At 46.7% G+C, this 18,203-nt stretch overlaps 1 protein-coding gene across 1 annotated transcript; it reads right to left on the minus strand.

Moving 5' to 3' along the window:
- Nucleotides 1–3,952: 3,952 nt before the first annotated feature.
- Nucleotides 3,953–14,773, minus strand: LOC103059585 (heat shock cognate 71 kDa protein-like). Its single transcript, XM_088139947.1, has 9 exons — nucleotides 14,622–14,773; nucleotides 9,767–9,976; nucleotides 8,966–9,171; nucleotides 8,399–8,551; nucleotides 7,462–8,017; nucleotides 6,806–7,008; nucleotides 5,865–6,063; nucleotides 5,496–5,728; nucleotides 3,953–4,477 (listed from the first exon to the last, which is right to left on the minus strand). Exons 2-9 carry the CDS (start codon nucleotides 9,969–9,971, stop codon nucleotides 4,286–4,288), a joined length of 1,947 nt encoding a protein of 648 aa, XP_087996073.1. The 5' UTR covers nucleotides 9,972–9,976; nucleotides 14,622–14,773; the 3' UTR covers nucleotides 3,953–4,285.
- Nucleotides 14,774–18,203: the final 3,430 nt, after the last annotated feature.

Here is an 18,203-nt window from a genome sequence, read left to right on the forward strand (position 1 = left end):
GATAGGACTCCTGCAATGTAATATGGAAGTCGACTAACAGAAATTAATTTTACATTTTAAAAATTTAAATGTCCGATGATAATTCATAAAATTATTTCCACTTTTCCTCTCTAGTACTCCTCCGGCCATGTTGGCTTACCACTCCCAGTGGCTCCAGTAAACCTAGTTTAGTTTAATTGATTAAAATATACTATCATAGATCAAACACAACCATTTAAACATAGCCAAGAGTGAAAGGTGTTGGGCAGGGACATATATCAGGTCAAAAAGTCAAGTTGGTAGCCATAATCATGAAATCAAAGGCCTGTTCCCAAGCAATGCACCTTAAAAAGGGGTGGGGCGTCAATCACATGGTTGTAGCCTCCATCTTGACTCCCCCAGGCCCACTAGGAATGTCGTGATGCTAGGATTATAATTCAGCAACTTCTGGAGGGCAAGGCCCTCCCATTCCTGAGATGAAGCTCCATGAAGCACCAGCTTAAACGGCCTACTCAAAGAACATTCTTGAACTGACCAGGTGTTTAAAAACAGAGACTTTTCTTTCAGAAAGCTAAATTTTAACTGCTCAGTTCTTGCTGCTGCGGTTTCATCTTTATGTAGGAGTCTGTGAGGCTATTTTAAACTGCAAATGATGAGAAATTCATCAGGTGTAGCTGGATGGTTGAAGGAGTGGCCGAGCAGGGCAGGATGTGGCAATGTAGTTGGTTAAGTGCACATAATCACTCGGTGAGGAAATTTCAAAATATCTTTGCCCCTTGCTGGGGAATAGTGAGAAACTAAGCGGGTATCGAATGACAAGGGATTGGCACAGGATGCATTTTAAGGACTATCAAGCTTTTTTAAGAGCTTTAAGTTCTCTTTCTGCAGAAAGGAGAACTCAGTGGTCTGTTTTAAGCTCTGCTGCCAAGAGCTGAGGGAGTGATAACCTGCCAAGGACTTTGCAAAGGGCTGTTTGCAAAGCAAACAGAACTAACGTTGCTTCAGATTTTGCAACAAGGGTTCTGTCTGAGTCAACTCCCCTAGTTTCTCCACGCCAGGACACGTCCTAAAGAGGAAACTCTTGCACCGAGCGACCACTTTCACTGCTCTGTCTCTTCTCCTTGGCTCTCACCTCATCCTTTTAGTTCGCTTGGATTTCAGGACCAGCAGAAGGTACATCACTTTGTGAAGCCCAAATGTGTGTTTTACATGGCAAGTGCAGAGAAATGAAAGCTAAGGGACATACTATCTTGAAAACTGCAGTTTTTGTTTTTAAAGGACACATTCCCGGTTCCTTAAGATGGCAAAGGTAGGTTTGGCAATAGCAAAGCAGGTCTGCTGATGATGAAATTGCAAATGTCGTTATTCTTCTCTACAACCTCATCCTCAGACTAGGGTTTTATGTTGTCCGTTCTTTTTTTCTTCACATTGGGCAACCAGAAATCCTACGTACTCTTTCCCCAGTGACAATCCAGAAGCTCACATTCAGTGCATGGCCAATGGCTCATAAATGTTCCATTATCATGTCTGATTGGTTCTATGCTTGTCAATGGCACATCTACATCTCTTTATAAGGAGCCACACGTGGCCAGAACAAATTCCATCCATGCATAGCTGTTAAGGAACCTTTGCATCTGGTTGACTTGTTTGCAGGATCCAGGTCTCAGGCCTCAGAAGAAGTGGCGGTGGGGGGGGGGGTGAGATGTTGCCCATAATGGACCTCTCTCTCCCACCTCCCAAAAAAGCACCTTGCTCCTCAGGATAGATTGCCCTGTGCCTCTTTGACATGGAGAAAGAAGCAATTGCTTTCTCCATGTGGGCATATTATGAACAGACAAGGTCTCCTTCACAGCCAGATCATTGATATGCTGGCCATCCACTGATGTTCTCTGGGAAACAAATGGATCCAGAAGTTAACTTAAGCTTTCCCAAAGGTAAAAATCTCAAGATATTCTTAACTCCTTGTGACGGCTTCCATGTGGTTTTCTTGTCAACAGCGTGGAGAAGATTGGTTCTTACCTTCTTCAAAAATGCTTTTCATCTTTCTAATTCAGCCAACACCCATGGGATACGTAAGGGCCCCCTCATCCGAGCACTAACCAGGGCTGATCCTGCTCAGCTTTGAGGTATCAGCTGCCACCTGCTGTGATAAAAGGTTGTCGTCTCTCCTGGGGCTATTGAATTGAGCAGGATTGGTCCCCTCCCTACATTCCATTAGAGTGATTGTATGGTCTGGATTCATCTAATCAACACACAAGCTGGAGAGAGCAGGGGCTGAAATTGTAATTTTATTCCCCCTTTCCTGTTAAGAGTTTGAGGCAATTTATATGGGAAATATCCCTTGATTTAAACCCCAATACAACCCCATAAAGCGGGTAAGACAGCAGCTGGCCCAAAATCATCCACCGAGTTTCCATGGCCGAGGTTGAACTTGCTTCCCCAGGTCCTAGTCCAATCTCTTAATTGCTAACTCACACTAAGTAGCAAGTCACCCTCAAATTGACAGGCTGTATGGGAAAACTTGGCAACAGCTATTGGTAGAGTCACACAGGAATTCCTAAGCAGAGAATTATTTAGTAGGTGCCAAAATAAGTTGTCTTGGAGCAATGAGCAAGCTGTCCACCGCTATGAGCTCTACCGGGTGTTTTTCACCTTTGTTAGACTGTTTCTGCCCACCCAGCGAAAAGCCACCTCTAGAACCCGTATCACTTCTATTCTCTGCTTCTCTAGTCTTTTTGAAGACTGTAATCTTGCAGAAAGCATCAGGCCAGCAGACTAGGGTAGAGTGGTTTTGGAAACTAAATTTGGGGTGTGCCAGAAATTATATTATCACACGCAGACCCAAGATCAAGTGTCCCAAACACAGGGAGAAGTTAAACTTGAACTGCCTGTAATAGTTTTAGTAATTATTGGTAACCAGGTCATCTTCCATCAGGATGTCCTGATACGCGAAACAGTCAATCAACAGAAAAGAATATATGTAGATTGGGATTGAACTGTGGAGATCTTGGGTTCTCTGAGCTTGGTGGTTTTCTTGCAGACGATTTGTTACCCAGCGAGGTAACATCTTCAGTGTTCTGAAGATGTTACCTCGCCAGGTAACAAAACGTCTGCAAGAAAACCACCAAGCTCAGAGAATCCCAAGGACTCCTTGAAACAGTCAATTCTTGCTCCTTTTTTAAAATGTGGGGATAAGGGCAATAAAAACATTGCACAATGCATGATTCAGATGCAGCTCTTCCTTTCACATTACACTACATCCTGGGCCTCGTAATCCTTGCATTATTTCCGATACAGTGGCAAGAGTCAAGGTCTAATGCCAGATAGAAGCATGCCTTCTGAAGGAGTCAGAATTGTTGACCAGACCCAAATGGGGACACCTTATTTTTATGGCATGCTGAGTTTGGTCACAGCAGAATTAGTAAATCATGCTAATCCATGTGCTGTGTCATACAGGCTGGGATAAAAGTATTAGCAGTATTGGTGCCAGCAGAGAGAAGAATCCTAGACAAGCCTCACAAAAACAAGAGCTGCTCTAGAAATTCTATTTTACTTTCCACTGCTCACAGTCATCCTGGGCTGCATGAAAACAAGGGCAGAAAGGGGTGGATAAACCTCCCCATCTTTGTCCACAGTTGTACTGACCCTGACCTGGATATTATGGATATTTCATTTCTTAAAAATGGCACAAAGTCTCCCAGCCACTTCTGCAGCAATTTGAATGCCATCAAGATAGCTATTCTCCTACTGACCAGAGCACCTGTGATCTCGCACTGCTGGTGCATCGAGGAACGAGGTCCTCCCTTCTCCTGCCTTGGGTAACATCCAACTCTCGATTAACATTGCCTCTTATTGCAATAGGGTGTTTTACCGGAAATTTCGCAACTCCCCCATTTAAGTGCGATTAACTGGGTGTATTCATGAAACCAGTAATTATCTGAAGACAGAACAAACCACGGTGGCACGAAGACAGTGGGGTGACAGAAGTGCAATAATTTATTCACATGAACATCATTTTGAAGTCTCAATTCGGCAGTCAGGAGAGATGCCCAGCTCCGTTAATGGAGTGGAAAAAGAAGATGGGAGGGGGAAGAGAAAGAAGAAAGCTAAGTAAGGAAGCTCTGTGCATGCAGAGGGACAGACACACATACACACAGAGACATCCTGAATGAACAGGCAAGAGGTGGCAGTTGAAATGAAGCAGAACCAAACTATGGTTTCCCCCTTGAAAGACATGTTGCATTTCTTCTTGCTTCTTCTTAGTCTTCACCCCCCCATTCCTCATGCAGGGCTTAGGCAGAGGCTCTTAATCCACCTCTTCGATGGTGGGACCAGAAGAACCACCTCCAGCTCCTCCAGCTCCAGGGAAGCCCCCGGGCATGCCTCCGGGCATACCCCCGGGCATTCCTCCAGCTCCTTGGTATAGCTTGGTAATGATGGGGTTGCAAACATTCTGCAGCTCTTTCTGCTGATGCTCGTATTCATCTTTCTCTGCCATCTGAGAAAGGAAAAAGGGAAGGCCCGGGCTGAGAACATTCAGATTCAAGCAGGCAGAAAATAACTATCTTCTTCTAACTTCAAACGAGGGATCCAGCTGAAACCTTCAGGGCTCAGAAAGACTTGTGGCCAATCAACATAGTATGTGAAACATGCCGGATGCCAACTGCCTTTTAGGTTTTCTTAATATCAGGGAACAAAAACCCACTCCAGATGCATGCACAGGGAGGCTTAAATTAGGGGCACCCAAGCTATTTTGAGTCAAGGGCTGAATTTGGACTTCTGCCGATATCTCAGGTGCCAACAAGCAAGTGGGGTCTAGGACCAACACCAAGGCGCAATTTAACCACATTTAACATTAAATTTAATCCATGGTTTCCAAGTGGTGCAGCTCTGGTTTAGACGCCACACCCAGCTGGTGCTTAAAAAAAAGAAAAGAAAAGGTGTCATGGAAGCCGGTACCACATTTGGGAAGTCACCTGGAGCAGGTGTGAGAGAAAAAGGGTCGCCTTCAGATGCTCCTGTGAGATCCAAATCATTTGGTGGCCACAGCTGCCCCCTAGTGGGCCACAAACAAAACACCCAAGAGCTAAATCTAGATGAGTGTTTCTCAACCTGACCAACTTGAAGAGGTGTGGACATGGCTGGCTGGGGAATTCTGGAAGTTGAAGTCCACACCACTTCAAGTTGCTCAGATTAAGAAACACTCATCTAGATGCTATAGAGACAGTTTCTTTGTAAGTGATCTAAGATCAGCAGAGAAGCAGAGTACCTACAGCATCTGAAGACCTTGCTGAACTACAACTCAAAGCAAGTCAACTCTGGCTGGGGCTGTGGGCAGTTGCAGTTCACTAACATGAAAAAGACTACAGGTTCCCCACCAATAAGCCATAAAGGCCTTTTTGCTTCTGGAGACCTGCATCCTCCCCTCCAGCTGTGGGAAGAACCCTCATGGAAGAGGCTGAACAGGAAAGAACTGACTAACCAATGCCACCTGCCTTCCATGCCCCTTCACTCACCTGGTTCCTGTCCAGCCAGGAAATGACCTCATTGCATTTATCCAGGATCTTCTGCTTGTCCTCTGGAGACAGCTTGTCCTTCAGCTTCTCATCTTCTGCTGTGCTCTTCATGTTAAAGGCCAGAGACTCCAAGGAGTTCTTTGCGGCTATCTTCTCCCGCTGGATCTCATCCTCAGCCTTGTACTGTTCTGCCTCTTGGACCATCCGCTCAATCTCCTCTTTGCTAAGACGGCCTGAGGTAGAAAGGAAAGGAAGAGGAGTTAGTGGGAGACAGAAGCAAAGCCAGGCTTGCAGCCTACAGCCAAAGCTGGTACCTTCTCGTTGGGCTGGATTTCAATTTCTGGTTGGGCCAGTGGCCCAGCACCTCACCTTTATCATTGGTAATGGTGATTTTGTTCTCCTTGCCCGTGCTCTTGTCAACTGCAGACACGTTGAGGATACCATTGGCATCAATGTCAAAGGTCACTTCGATCTGGGGAACACCTCGAGGAGCAGGTGGGATGCCTGTCAACTCAAACTTGCCCAGCAAATTATTGTCTTTGGTCATGGCACGCTCACCCTCATACACCTGTAGGCACAAACCAGCAGGGGAGAAAGCTAAGCTCGAGACCCTATTAATCACCAACAATTGATGAAAAAAAATAACACTCTAGAATCTGGAGTTTGGTTTTAGGAACAGCAGCACTCTACCCTTCAACCTAGCATCCATTTTATGTTTTCCTAAATTGAGTAGACATAGATAGAGCTCTCTGGAAAAGACTCTAATGCTGGGAAAGGCGAAAGGTCAGAGGAGAAGAGGAAAGCTAGCAGCAAGCTGGCTAGACTCAGTTACAGAAGTGATGAGTGCACCATCTGAAGAGCTCGAGCACCAAGTTAGGGGCCTGCTGTGATGGAGAAAATCTAAGAGTCAGCAATGACTTGATGGCACGTAATCATCAAATGTGTAGAATTTTAACAAGTAGATGTCATCTGAAACAATAAAACCTTTTTCGGACTTGGTACCAGTAGCTAGGAGAGATCACACAAATGCTTTCTCCCCCCAACTCAAAAAGCTAATCACTTTGCACATATAAAACTGGTAGATCAAAGGCTGGATAATTTCTTTCTGAATTTTAGTTTTACAGGTGGATTTCCCTGCTCAACAGAACACTATTGTTCTTTACACGCTCAAGGCTAATGAGTTTTGAAAAAGACTAATCCATCTTCCCTTTTCCCTCTATGCCTTCTGTGGTCTTCCGCTTCTTGGCAATTGTCCCATTATGTTCTTCTGCATTACCAGGCCCATTCTGCCATGACCCAACACTGCATACCTGAATAAGCACTCCAGGCTGGTTGTCAGAGTAAGTGGTGAAGGTCTGGGTCTGCTTGGTGGGGATGGTAGTGTTTCGCTTGATGAGGGCGGTCATCACCCCACCTGCAGTCTCAATACCCAGGGAAAGAGGTGTGACATCCAAAAGCAGAAGGTCTTGCACATTTTCAGACTTGTCCCCACACAAGATGGCAGCCTGGACAGCTGGAAGAGCAAAACAGGAAAGTTGAGGAGCGGTCAAGATCTCCTAACCTTCCATCTATCTAAAATACCTAACTGGATCTTTCCAGGAAGCAACAAATACAGGTCCTGGACTTCCCCTCCTTTTACACTATACAACTGTTTGCCTATAATCAATAAAGCATGGCTTAACCAAACATTGCTTGGCACACCATGAATAAGGTCATCTCCAAGTATGGATGTTTCACTGAACTCTATTTTATTGCTGTTCTCCAGCCAAATGGAAGGACAAGCCCACACATCTGATGTAAACATGGGTTTACCACAACCCTTACAAGGGACGCTTTTTATTTTCTCTGTCAAGAGAGTGATGAGTCTTGCCACTTGCGGTCAGTCTTCTTGAAGAACATGCACAAGGTTCTCACTTGTCTGTTTCTCATTCCCCCACAACACCCCACCACCTTGCATGACTCCTACCTGCTCCATAAGCCACTGCTTCATCTGGATTGATGCTCTTGTTGAGCTCCCTGCCGTTGAAGAAGTCCTGCAAAAGCTTCTGGATCTTGGGAATGCGGGTTGAGCCACCCACCAGCACAATGTCGTGAACCTGGGACTTGTCCAGCTTGGCATCCCGCAAAGCCTTCTCAACTGGCTCCAGGGTGCCCCGGAAGAGGTCAGCATTCAGCTCCTCAAAGCGAGCCCGGGTGATGGAGGTGTAGAAGTCAATGCCCTCATAGAGGGAATCAATTTCAATGGAAGCCTGGGTGGAAGAGCTGAGAGTGCGCTTGGCCCGCTCGCAAGCTGTGCGCAGCCGCCGGACCGCCCGCTTATTGTCTGTGATGTCCTTCTTGTGCTTGCGCTTGAATTCTGACACAAAGTGGTTCACCATGCGGTTGTCAAAATCTTCTCCACCCAGGTGAGTATCTCCAGCTGTCGATTTCACTTCAAAGATGCCATCCTCAATCGTCAGAATGGACACATCAAAGGTGCCGCCACCCAGGTCAAAAATGAGGACATTTCGCTCGCCACCCACCTGAAAAAAAGAGAACCCGGTAATTTAAACTGGAAACTGATTTTACAGGGATGCCCATATCCTAGGACAAAGACTACCAATACAAGGTAGATATAGACTGAATGAGTGGCTCAAGTGCTAGAGAATCGTTCTCCGTGCTAGTATTCTCCAAGTACGTTGGCCTTCATCTTCAGGTGAAGCTGAACAGGATCTGAGAAGTGCCAATAAACTTATCTTGCCACTAAAAATCCAAACTTGAGTTGTTAAGATACTCCAAAGAACACTGGGAACAGTTTCAAAAAGGAGCTGAGAAGTCCTTCAGATCTTCTGAGATCTTCAGAAGCTCCCTTCTGGACCCCATGCAAAGGTAATCACACATATAAACATTAATTAAATCCATACCTTTTTATCCAGCCCGTAAGCAATGGCTGCTGCTGTGGGTTCATTGATGATGCGAAGAACATTGAGGCCTGCAATGGTGCCAGCATCTTTGGTAGCCTGCCGCTGAGAGTCATTGAAATAGGCTGGGACTGTGATAACTGCATTGGTAATTGTCTGTGACGGAGGGAAGGAGATATCAGATCAGTGAAAAGTGATACGGTGCCTCTTCATGTCATTTCAGGGAAGAAAATGAACAGAATTCCACTATTAATGTCTTCGTCTCACAAACAAATCCCATCTGCAATCATTAATCTTCCAACTGCAATCTCCTCCCTCTCAGCTAAAAAAAGAGATCCAAAATGTAGCAACTTTATCCTCTTACTACCTCTGCTTCTTCCCATCCCTTCCTGGGATAATTCAGAACATAACCGCATCAATGCCAGAAGTCAGGCGTTTTTTTGTTTTTGAACTTATGAACTCCGGGAAGAGCAGAGTATATGCAGTATTCCTATCTCCCTTATTTCATTTTCTCCTGCATGCAATATACACAAACAGCTTGAAGAGACGTCCTTCCCTTGCATCACTCACCTTGCCCAGGTAAGCCTCTGCAATTTCCTTCATCTTGGTGAGCACCATCGAGGAGATCTCTTCAGCATAGAAAGTCTTCGGCTCACTCTTATATTCCACCTGCACTTTGGGACGACCCCCATCGTTGATCACGTGGAAAGGCCAGTGTTTCATGTCGGAGTGCACTACAGGATCGTCGTAACGGCGGCCAATAAGGCGCTTGGCATCTGAGAACGGGGAGATTCAAAACACTGAAGAAGTCTTTCTCAGAAACAGCCTACCTCAAACTGGTACAGGGAGTCCCCAAGTGAAGAATTCCCAGGTTACGGACAGCCCATAGTTAAGAACAGAGCCAACTGTAGCAAAATTCGAGTTAAATACACAATAGTTCAAGTTCATTACACAATACTACTTATACAGCATTATACAATAATACCATTCTGGCTTACGTACAAATTCGACTTAAGGACAGACCTTGGGAACAGAACTCATTCTTAAACTGGGGACTACCCGTAGATTCTCTTGAATGTGTATGAGGCCTACATCAATCCTTTCAGACAAGGATGGGCAAATTCCAGATTTGCATTTTAATTTTTTCTTTTTTTTGGCTAAGCCTCTCAAGATTTATTAAAGGGTGAAAAAATGTAGAATCAAAAAGCTATCTCATCACCCCTTAAACGCTGCAAGAAGTTCTTGCTACTTCTACAGCCATTCCCCAACTAGGTGCCCTACAGATGTTTTGACTTCCCACCCCCCACAATTCCTTAAACCTCTGGCCACAATTCCTGGTGGGCAGAACAAGGACCAAATCCTCGCCCTTACCAAAGACAGTGTTGGTTGGGTTCATAGCCACTTGGTTCTTGGCAGCATCACCGATGAGACGCTCTGTATCCGTGAAAGCCACGTAGCTAGGAGTGGTGCGGTTGCCCTGGTCGTTGGCGATGATCTCCACCTTGCCATGCTGGAAAACACCTACACAGGAGTAGGTGGTCCCCAGATCAATTCCGACAGCTGGACCCTTGGACATCTTGCCTGCAAAAAGATGAGCATGGGATGTTAATACAGAGGATGTATTAACTAATCTCTCAGCCTCATCCTTCCCATCTGCAATATGGGAAGAATACTGGCCTGACGGCAGCTGGAAGAGTTGCTAAGCGTATCTTTGACATGCTCTGCAAAGCCCTTGTTTTGCAATTGGCTTCCTTGGAAGAAAGAAAGAAACTTAAGTACCACTCAAGGAAGTTTAGGGTTTGAATTGCATTTTCTAGAGAGAAAATAGTATTCACTTAGTGTCTCATTCTTCTTTGGCTTGAGTTTATAAAGACTTTTTATGGGAAGCCAATATTTTTCTTCTAGAAGCATGAATGGCTAGGGAAAAAGAAACATCTCCCCCTTTCCTTCAGGGCTTGCTCAGCACAATCTTTGCGGACTAGCAGAAATTTTCTAGACTCTCACAAAGATTTGGAGAGAACAGGAATTGTACATTTGCAAAGATTCGGTTCTGCGCAAGACAAAAAAAAAAATCCTTTTTGTAATTTAGGCAGAAGAAAAGTTCCAGATTCGAGGTTTATTTGTATGGGAAAGAACAGCTCCCATTTGTGTCTAGGGAAGTTTCATTCCAGTGCAAAGAACAGGTACAGGAACTCCAATCTAGATGCAGTGCAGGACAAGACTCCAAGAAAGGAATATGATCTGGACTGAATCCCCGAGTCTCTCATATTCCTCCAAAAAGCTACTCATGTAACCATCAATTCTCCCATTTTGTCCTTAAACTCTTATGAATCCATTTTAGGAGGGAAAATGTCCAAACTGTTTTGTTATGGTACAGCAGATTTATATTTTTGGGCTGGGGCCTCCTGCAGGAAGCATTGGGAACCGCATGTCAAGCTGCTAATATGATATGGGGGGGGGCAGGGCAGGAAGAATAAAGACCTCTTGGATATAGGGGAAGCTTTTCCTGTGCACTGCAATCCAATGTATTGAATCTAGAACGTCCTGAAGGTCCTTCAACTATTCTGCCAACAGTTATTTCCCCCCGCAAGGCAGGAATAAACATGAAGACCCTTCCTCATCAAAACTGAGAGTCCAGGATAACTCGAGATTTTTGAAACCACCCTCCCCGATGCAAAAGCTTTTGGGAATATAAATAATAAAAGCTATATTTAGGTCTTTGCAATGGAAAGATTGCCTGAGAAGCTCCTGACGCAGATCAGGAAAATATCCTTGAAGCCTTAAAGTCTATGGCGTGAATCACTTTGACTTGGCATTTTATAAAATCTCCGCAGGGCATTCCAAAGTACGTTTATTAGTCCTAGCCCTTAGGAGTAGAAAAGAAAAGAAAATCTCAACCTGCCCAAGCACCTAAGAATCAGACACTTGCAATCAATTACAAGCACGGCTCCTAAATTTGGGGGGGGGGTTCCCCCCGTTCTGTAGCAGATTTGGCATAGCAGAAATTGGAAGCAGTAAGGGAAAGAGCTCCAGAATGGGCTGAAAGCTAGCCAGAATCCTCAAAGGAGCAGCCAGAATTTAAGACTGTAATCCTACAAAAGCTGGAATTCAAGGAAAGCCGCTTAAGGCTTTCCTTTTAACTATGCAAGAGCCTAAAACAGCCAAAGCATTCTGCACATGCTCATTATCATTCTTGTAATTCAGTGTCTTCCGAATCTGCTGGGGAGGAGATCTAAGAGGGCACATTTAAAGAGGAAAAGAAGTGAATTAAATATACACCCGGCTGTCTAAATTATTCCTGTAAGCCAAAAAAAAAATTTTTTTTAACTTCTTCAGGAAAAAGCAAACGCAAATTTGTTAGGCTCTATGCGAGGCTAAAAAATTATGGGTCTTTTAAGGCCTAATGCAAGTTGGGAGTCTTTTAAAACCCAGCTTGGAAGCTAGAGCCTGGACTCTAAAAAGGGGACTTTTGGAAACTGGGTTCAAAAGATCTAACTCACGGCCTCCAAGCAGTTCCTCTTAACGGGAAGCAGCTTCTGAAAAATGCTGCTGGGTTACCAAAGATAAGATATGGGGGGGGAAAAAACCTTACCCAGGGACACAGCCCCACCTAGCTCTGCCGGGTCAGGGACAGGCATTTGGGTGGCTACACTTGAAAAAGACTTGCACTACTGCCTTGTGCTGCAGGCTCCCCCCACCCTTCCCGAACAGGAGAGATTTTTCTAGAACTCCTCCGCTGGGCGGGCTTGGAGACTGCAACTGCAGCAATTCGGATCCGTCGCAAGCCACGGAGCCCCCAAAACACAAGCCCCGGCCAGATTCTGCAGACCCTTCGGCAACGTGTCCTGAAGCACCTTTGCTCCCACCTCCCCGCTTCAAAAAAAAAAAAAACACCAGAAAACCAACCCCACAAGACTTTTTTGCATGTCTGGCACGTTTTTGCAAAAGGACGCTTCGACCTCATAGGGTTGGTAGCTCTTACATAAGCAGCCCATCAAGAACTTCAATCTTAGGGCTTAGAGAAATCAGCAACAGGGCTGAGTCCCCAGACCGGTTTTCCAGAGTTTTGCTCCGTCCTGGAACTTATTCTTGCTGTTGGACCTCGTGAACAGGGCCCCTGTTTCATCGGTCAGAGCAATAATGCTCACTCTGGACCTGCATGGCTAAGTTGGGGCAAACTTGTGTCCCAGAATCTGGGTGGATGGGTGGGAAAGCTAGTTTAAGGCTGTGAAGAACCAAATCCTAACTACTGAGCCATGAAAGTCAGTTGCCAACCTACATCAAAGGGTCATAGTGAAAATTTTATTTTTCTTAAAGTAGAGGTCCAGAAATACCATTGGTGCCCAGAAATTTTTGTGCAAGCACATCATCAGTGCTGTTCAAAACCAACAAGCTTGCTTCCAAAATAAAACCTCACAATTAGTTTCTAAAACTTTATTCTGGTAGGGAGGGGACAACAATCCAGCTATTAACTTCCCTCCTTTTGGGCATCAAAACCCCATTACTTTGCAATTTCTTTCTCAAAGCCTTCGTTAATCTCATCCTGTCAATTTCCAAATAAATCAGTCAAAAGAGCAGGCACAGGCTTCCTTTTCCATTGATTCGTCTATCCCAGTGGAAACTTTTTTCTGGCTGAAGTGCGTCATAAAAATAACCTTTAATATAGTAAGATGAAGACAGTTGCCTGTCATTAAAGGCCCCTGAGGCTCTGGACTCTAAAACATGCTCAGAAGTTACAAAAAAGAGGTGAGATTTTAATCTAAACCCACGGCAATGGGAGGGTAAGGAAAATATTACTAAAAAAACCCCCAATTAATTTACAAGACAAACTGTGGTATCTAGTCCCCATAATTATAATATCTGGTCAAAGAGGGCAAAAACAGAGGGGCCTCCAAAATTGTTCCAGGCAAGTGGTCCATGTTACTTAAAAGACCCAAGATTGTATTCTGAATGAATCCATATTAAAAATACAGAAGCTCCCGGGCACGGGATCAACTTTCCAACTCTCAATTTTACTTTGGAACAGACACTTTCTGCACTTGCTCTCCTGCATGTCTCCCGCTTTGGCACAGAGTTTCCTAAAAACATCTGGCAACCCTGCCCAGAAGATGATCTTGCTTCAATTCAGTTAACTTGGGACTTTATTATTACCCGGCCATTGCAAAAAAGAGAGAGAGAGACACACACACACACACACACACACACACACACACAGAGGCTGTGGTTCAGGCTGATTTAACGAACATGGGATAAAAGCCTTTTTTTGGGGGGGGGAGCCTCACTTATGACAAAGACCAGACTTTAGGACAGACGTTCTCGATGCTTCCTCTGCATTCTTCAGGGCAGCAAAGGGTTAAACGTTGCAAAGCAAAACACCAACCGCCGTGCAAGCAGAAAACAAGCACTTTGCAACGAGCCTTCTCTTTCCGAAGCCAGCAAGCAAGAGACTCCTTTTTTTCCGGCGGGCGGGCGGGGGATCTAGGGGAGACTCGCCTCCGCCCCTCCCCGACTCTTCAACGCTTCCTCCCCTCTCTTCTGGGGCAAACAGGGTGCAGCCGGATCCACCGTTCCGACGCGTCCAAAAGAAACCCGGGGAGTTTTGAGCGAACGCGTCGGGGACCCCGCACGCCCCCACGTTCAGAAAAAGGGAAGGCCGCGGGCCGGGTGCCACGACCCCTACTCAGCCCAGCCTAATCGATACAGGGACTCCGCTGCGCCTCCCGTTCAACACAACGGCCCTCCGATCCTCAGGACCAGAGGAAACACGGGCACCCTCCCCAGCCGCGCTCCTGCCTGCGTTCACACAACACGCCTATCCCGGCGACCGAGCCGATTCGCTTTCTAATCGTAACGCAGACCCCACCAAACCGGCCGGATCCCCGCTGGGCCCCCAACCACGCCAAGACAGAGCCGGGATCCCCGCCAGCTCAGCTTCGCGCGCCGCAGCTGCCGGGCCTCCCCGCCACCCGGGCCGGCGTGTCGTGCGAACCGAGGCTCTGGCCGCCGGAGCGGGCGGGCGCGCCACTCCCGGGAGACTTCCGCGGGCCGGCAGTTGCCCCGCGGCAGGGCGCGCGCCGCAGGAGCCCGGCGAGGCAGCCCCGCCTGCGCGGCCGGGGAAGCCGCGGGGGCTGCAGAATCGCGCCGGCGACTCTCGCACGGCGCGCCGGCTGCACCGCCTCGCCAGCGACTTTGCAGCTCCCTCCGCGAGCGCCGCGCACCCGGGTACCTTCGTTCGCCGCGGTCGCCTCTTCCCGGGAAGCCAAGCGCTCTGCAGCCGCCTTTCCTCCTGACCCGCCGCGCAAACGACCCGCTTCTTTGCGCGCGTCCCGTAACAGCCCCCCCGCGCCTGCCCGGCTTTATAGGCAAGGGCGCCGCTCCCACCCCGCCCCTCTGGCGCATCCCCCCCACCCTCCTCCTCCTCCTCCTCCTCCTCGCGGGCGCTGACACTTTACCGAAGCTTCTCGACTTGGCTGCTCCCTCGTCCAATCCGGATTCGCGCCGGGTTGCCAGTCGACGGGCGGGAGGGCGGGGTGCCGGCGAAGGCGCGCTCCCGCCGCCGCCGCCGCTCGCTGGTCCGGACGGGGTCGAGCCTCGTCTGGAACTTTCACGAAGGGCTGGGGAGCGCGCCCCCCCCCGTTTGCACGGGCGCGCGCGGGGAGACCCGCTCCTCGCCTCTCAACGCAGTCGAGCGCTCCTCGTCTCCAAATAAAGCTTCCCGCGGGAGGCGTTTCGCGCCCCCCGGAGCCCCTGAGCTCACTTTCTAATCTAATTCGGGCGCGGAGAAGGGCAAACCTCCGCCTGCGCCCCCGGGACCCCTTTACCCGGGCCCGCGGAGAGGACCCGATGCGGGCCCGCTGGGTCGGGGCTCCTCTTTGCCCAGGCTCGGCTGACCAGCCCTCTGGGCCAGCTCGCGATCGGGCGGATGGGGCGAGCCCAGAGCCTCCGAGAATGCCGTTCACGGTTCAGTGTGCCGTGCAAACGCAGCCTGAGGCTGATGAAGCAAACGGACACACTTTTATTTATTTAGTTCCGATAGCCGCCCATCTCGACCAAATAGGTAGAGGCAGCCAAGGGGAGGCTGCAGAAGCGGACCTTGGATGGATGGATGGATCTGGTCAATTTATATAGCCGCCGATCTCCCATATGTGACTCTGAGCGTGTACAAAGTTAAAAACACAAAGCAGTGCCCCAAGAACCATTACAATACAAAACCAAAAAATAACCCCAAGAATCATCCCCCAAAACATGAAAACAGTACAAAGCTATTAAAAAATTAAATACAGTGAAGGCTAAAGCTTAACCTGCTGAACATTGGTAAAAACACAGATCCCTCCCCAAATAATGAGTCCCTCGAAGCATCTGTTGCCCTTTATTTCTCCCCCACTGAAATTAATAAGATTTAAAAGTACGTGTGGTTGGCTGAAATGTAATCAATGCCTCTAGTCCTCTTTGAGGGAGAGAGAAGGGTGGCAACCCTGGTGGCTGTAACTTGAAATTTCAGCACCTTTCCACAAAAATGTAATTATTTCATTTGGTGTCCTAGGTCTGTCCATATTAGGCCGCAAGTGCTTGTGACTGCAAAAACCATTAAAAAAAAACGAACTCTGATCTCTGATTATTTTTTTTTTAGGAAAAAAAGACACCCCTCCATGCTAAAAACTATTCTTCTACAGTATTGACCTTTGTTCCACGAATGGAAATATCTAAGGGCTGTATCTGGTAGTATTAACATGGCTAAAAAAAGGGAGCTCTGAATTTGGCAGCTGTTCTGCTGAAAAGCCAGCCATCTGAGGCCCTGATTTGGCACGCCAGGCTGTCTTCTGCAAAAGGCTCTAAAATGGCTTCCCGCAACGTCTTGTTTGCAATAAGCAACACTTTGGAGGCAAATCCGCAGCCTGCCCGACGTGACTTTACACAAATTTTGCTTTAAAGCCCGCATTGCCCAGAGCATCCCAAAGACGCTGCTCAGTTTGGAAGATGCCCAGTGAAGACCAATGTCCTTGGTTAACCTCGCTTGCCCTTTTCAACTGGTGCAAGCTGATACCCGCTGGATGTCAAAAGGCTCTATCTTTTCAGCTGGGGAAAACTTCAGAATATACCTCTCTAGAGAGATTCCCTCTCTTGCTCTTTCAACAGTGGCAAAAGCTTTCTTGAATATCAGAGACATGCCACGGCTGGATTCAGAGGGTGGGGAGAAAGACAGAGCGAGTAAGAATACAGGTAGTCCTCGCTTAACGACCACAATCAGGACTGTCAACTCCGTTGCTAAGCAAGAGATCATGTGATCATGACAGACTTACGACCTCACTTCTGCCACAGTTGTTAAGCGAGATATCACACTATCAAGTTACTTTTTCAGTGCCATTGTAACTTCAAACAGTCGCTAAACAGGGCAGTCGTTAAGCGAGGACTATCTGTACCCACTTCTTAAAATTGACCTTTCTTTCTTGTTCTGCCTTTAAACAGCAGCCTGAAAGCAGTAGAGGTAATATGTACATAATTTTCTTCCCTGATGCTTTTCTTCTGCCTGCTTTTGTGGGTGTGCCAGGCTATAGTTCAGAGCATTTTTACTATCAAAAGTAAACACTTTGCTTCTGCTGACATCGAGGTTTGTAATACATATTGGTCTAATAACCACATATTCAAGTTCTCTTCTGTTTTCTGGAATTTAGTCAATGACCTGGTCCACATATTGCATTAAATCATGGTTTATATAACCAAGACTTGTTTGTATAAACCAGAGTTGGTTCAGAGAAGCCAGAAGACTTGGTTGGTTTGTAAATATTAAGCCATAAACTATGGCTTATGATCCACAGTAACCTGGTTTGCACAAGCAAAGCCAAAAACAAAGAATTGTTTAATGCATGGTGCAAACAAGCCATGGTTAAATAAACCATAGCTTCATCTGCGTGAACACTTAGTGGCTTACCTCTGAGTAGATGTATATAGTCTCAAAGTAATTTCCATGGTGTGGAAAATCATTTTATTCCATTTCTGATTACAGTACTGCAAATGATAGTTTTATTGTACAAAATATTTTTGTTCTGCTGTTATACAGTATTTTAGTGTATAGCAAATACAGTACAGCAGTGTTTCTCAACCTTGGCAACTTTACGCTGTATGGACTTCAACTCCCAGAATTCCTCAGCCAGCATGCTGCATGCTGGCTGAGGAATTCTGGGAGTTGAAGTCCATACAGCGTAAAGTTGCCAAGGTTGAGAAACACTGCTGTACAGTAAACATTTAGAATGCAAAATTTTAAAATGCACTAAAAATAAAAACACAATGCCATCTTCTGCATGGATACTTCCGAACAGTCCCCACAGAGTTTATGGAGGTTTACTCCCAAGAAAGTGAGGTTAAGACTATTTGAGTTTTCCTGGATTATTTTAAAGGAACGCTCCGTTTTATTCAGTAGGGCTTATATCCATACAAACCTCTGAACCTTAAATATGCCACCCTTATCCCTGAGGTCGCTGTTTGATTGCAATAGGGATTTCGCAATTCTTTAGCCTCGGAAGTGTTTTTTTTAATGACAAAAATCAATTGCCTATGAAAATATACGCCCGCCGTTGCAGCCGTGGGGCGCTGCCTTGAGAGTCCCAGCGCTTGCGGCTTTTAACGGTCCTTCCAAGTCGATTTTGATTCCTGGTGACTCTATGGGCAATAGCACTCTGGGCTAACTAAAAATGCCACCCTTTGCACGGTTACCTCGGAATAACTCTCACTGAGAGCTTCCTTGAGCGTCAACGTGCATTGCACGGCGCTATTAAAGAGCTAATGGAAAAATACGCGCGAAGACACTCTC

The sequence above is a fragment of the Python bivittatus genome, unplaced genomic scaffold (assembly GCF_059951505.1).
Source record: "Python bivittatus isolate LINGU-HERP-01145 unplaced genomic scaffold, Pbiv_v1 ctg000310_np1212, whole genome shotgun sequence".
Classification (NCBI taxonomy): domain Eukaryota; kingdom Metazoa; phylum Chordata; class Lepidosauria; order Squamata; family Pythonidae; genus Python; species Python bivittatus.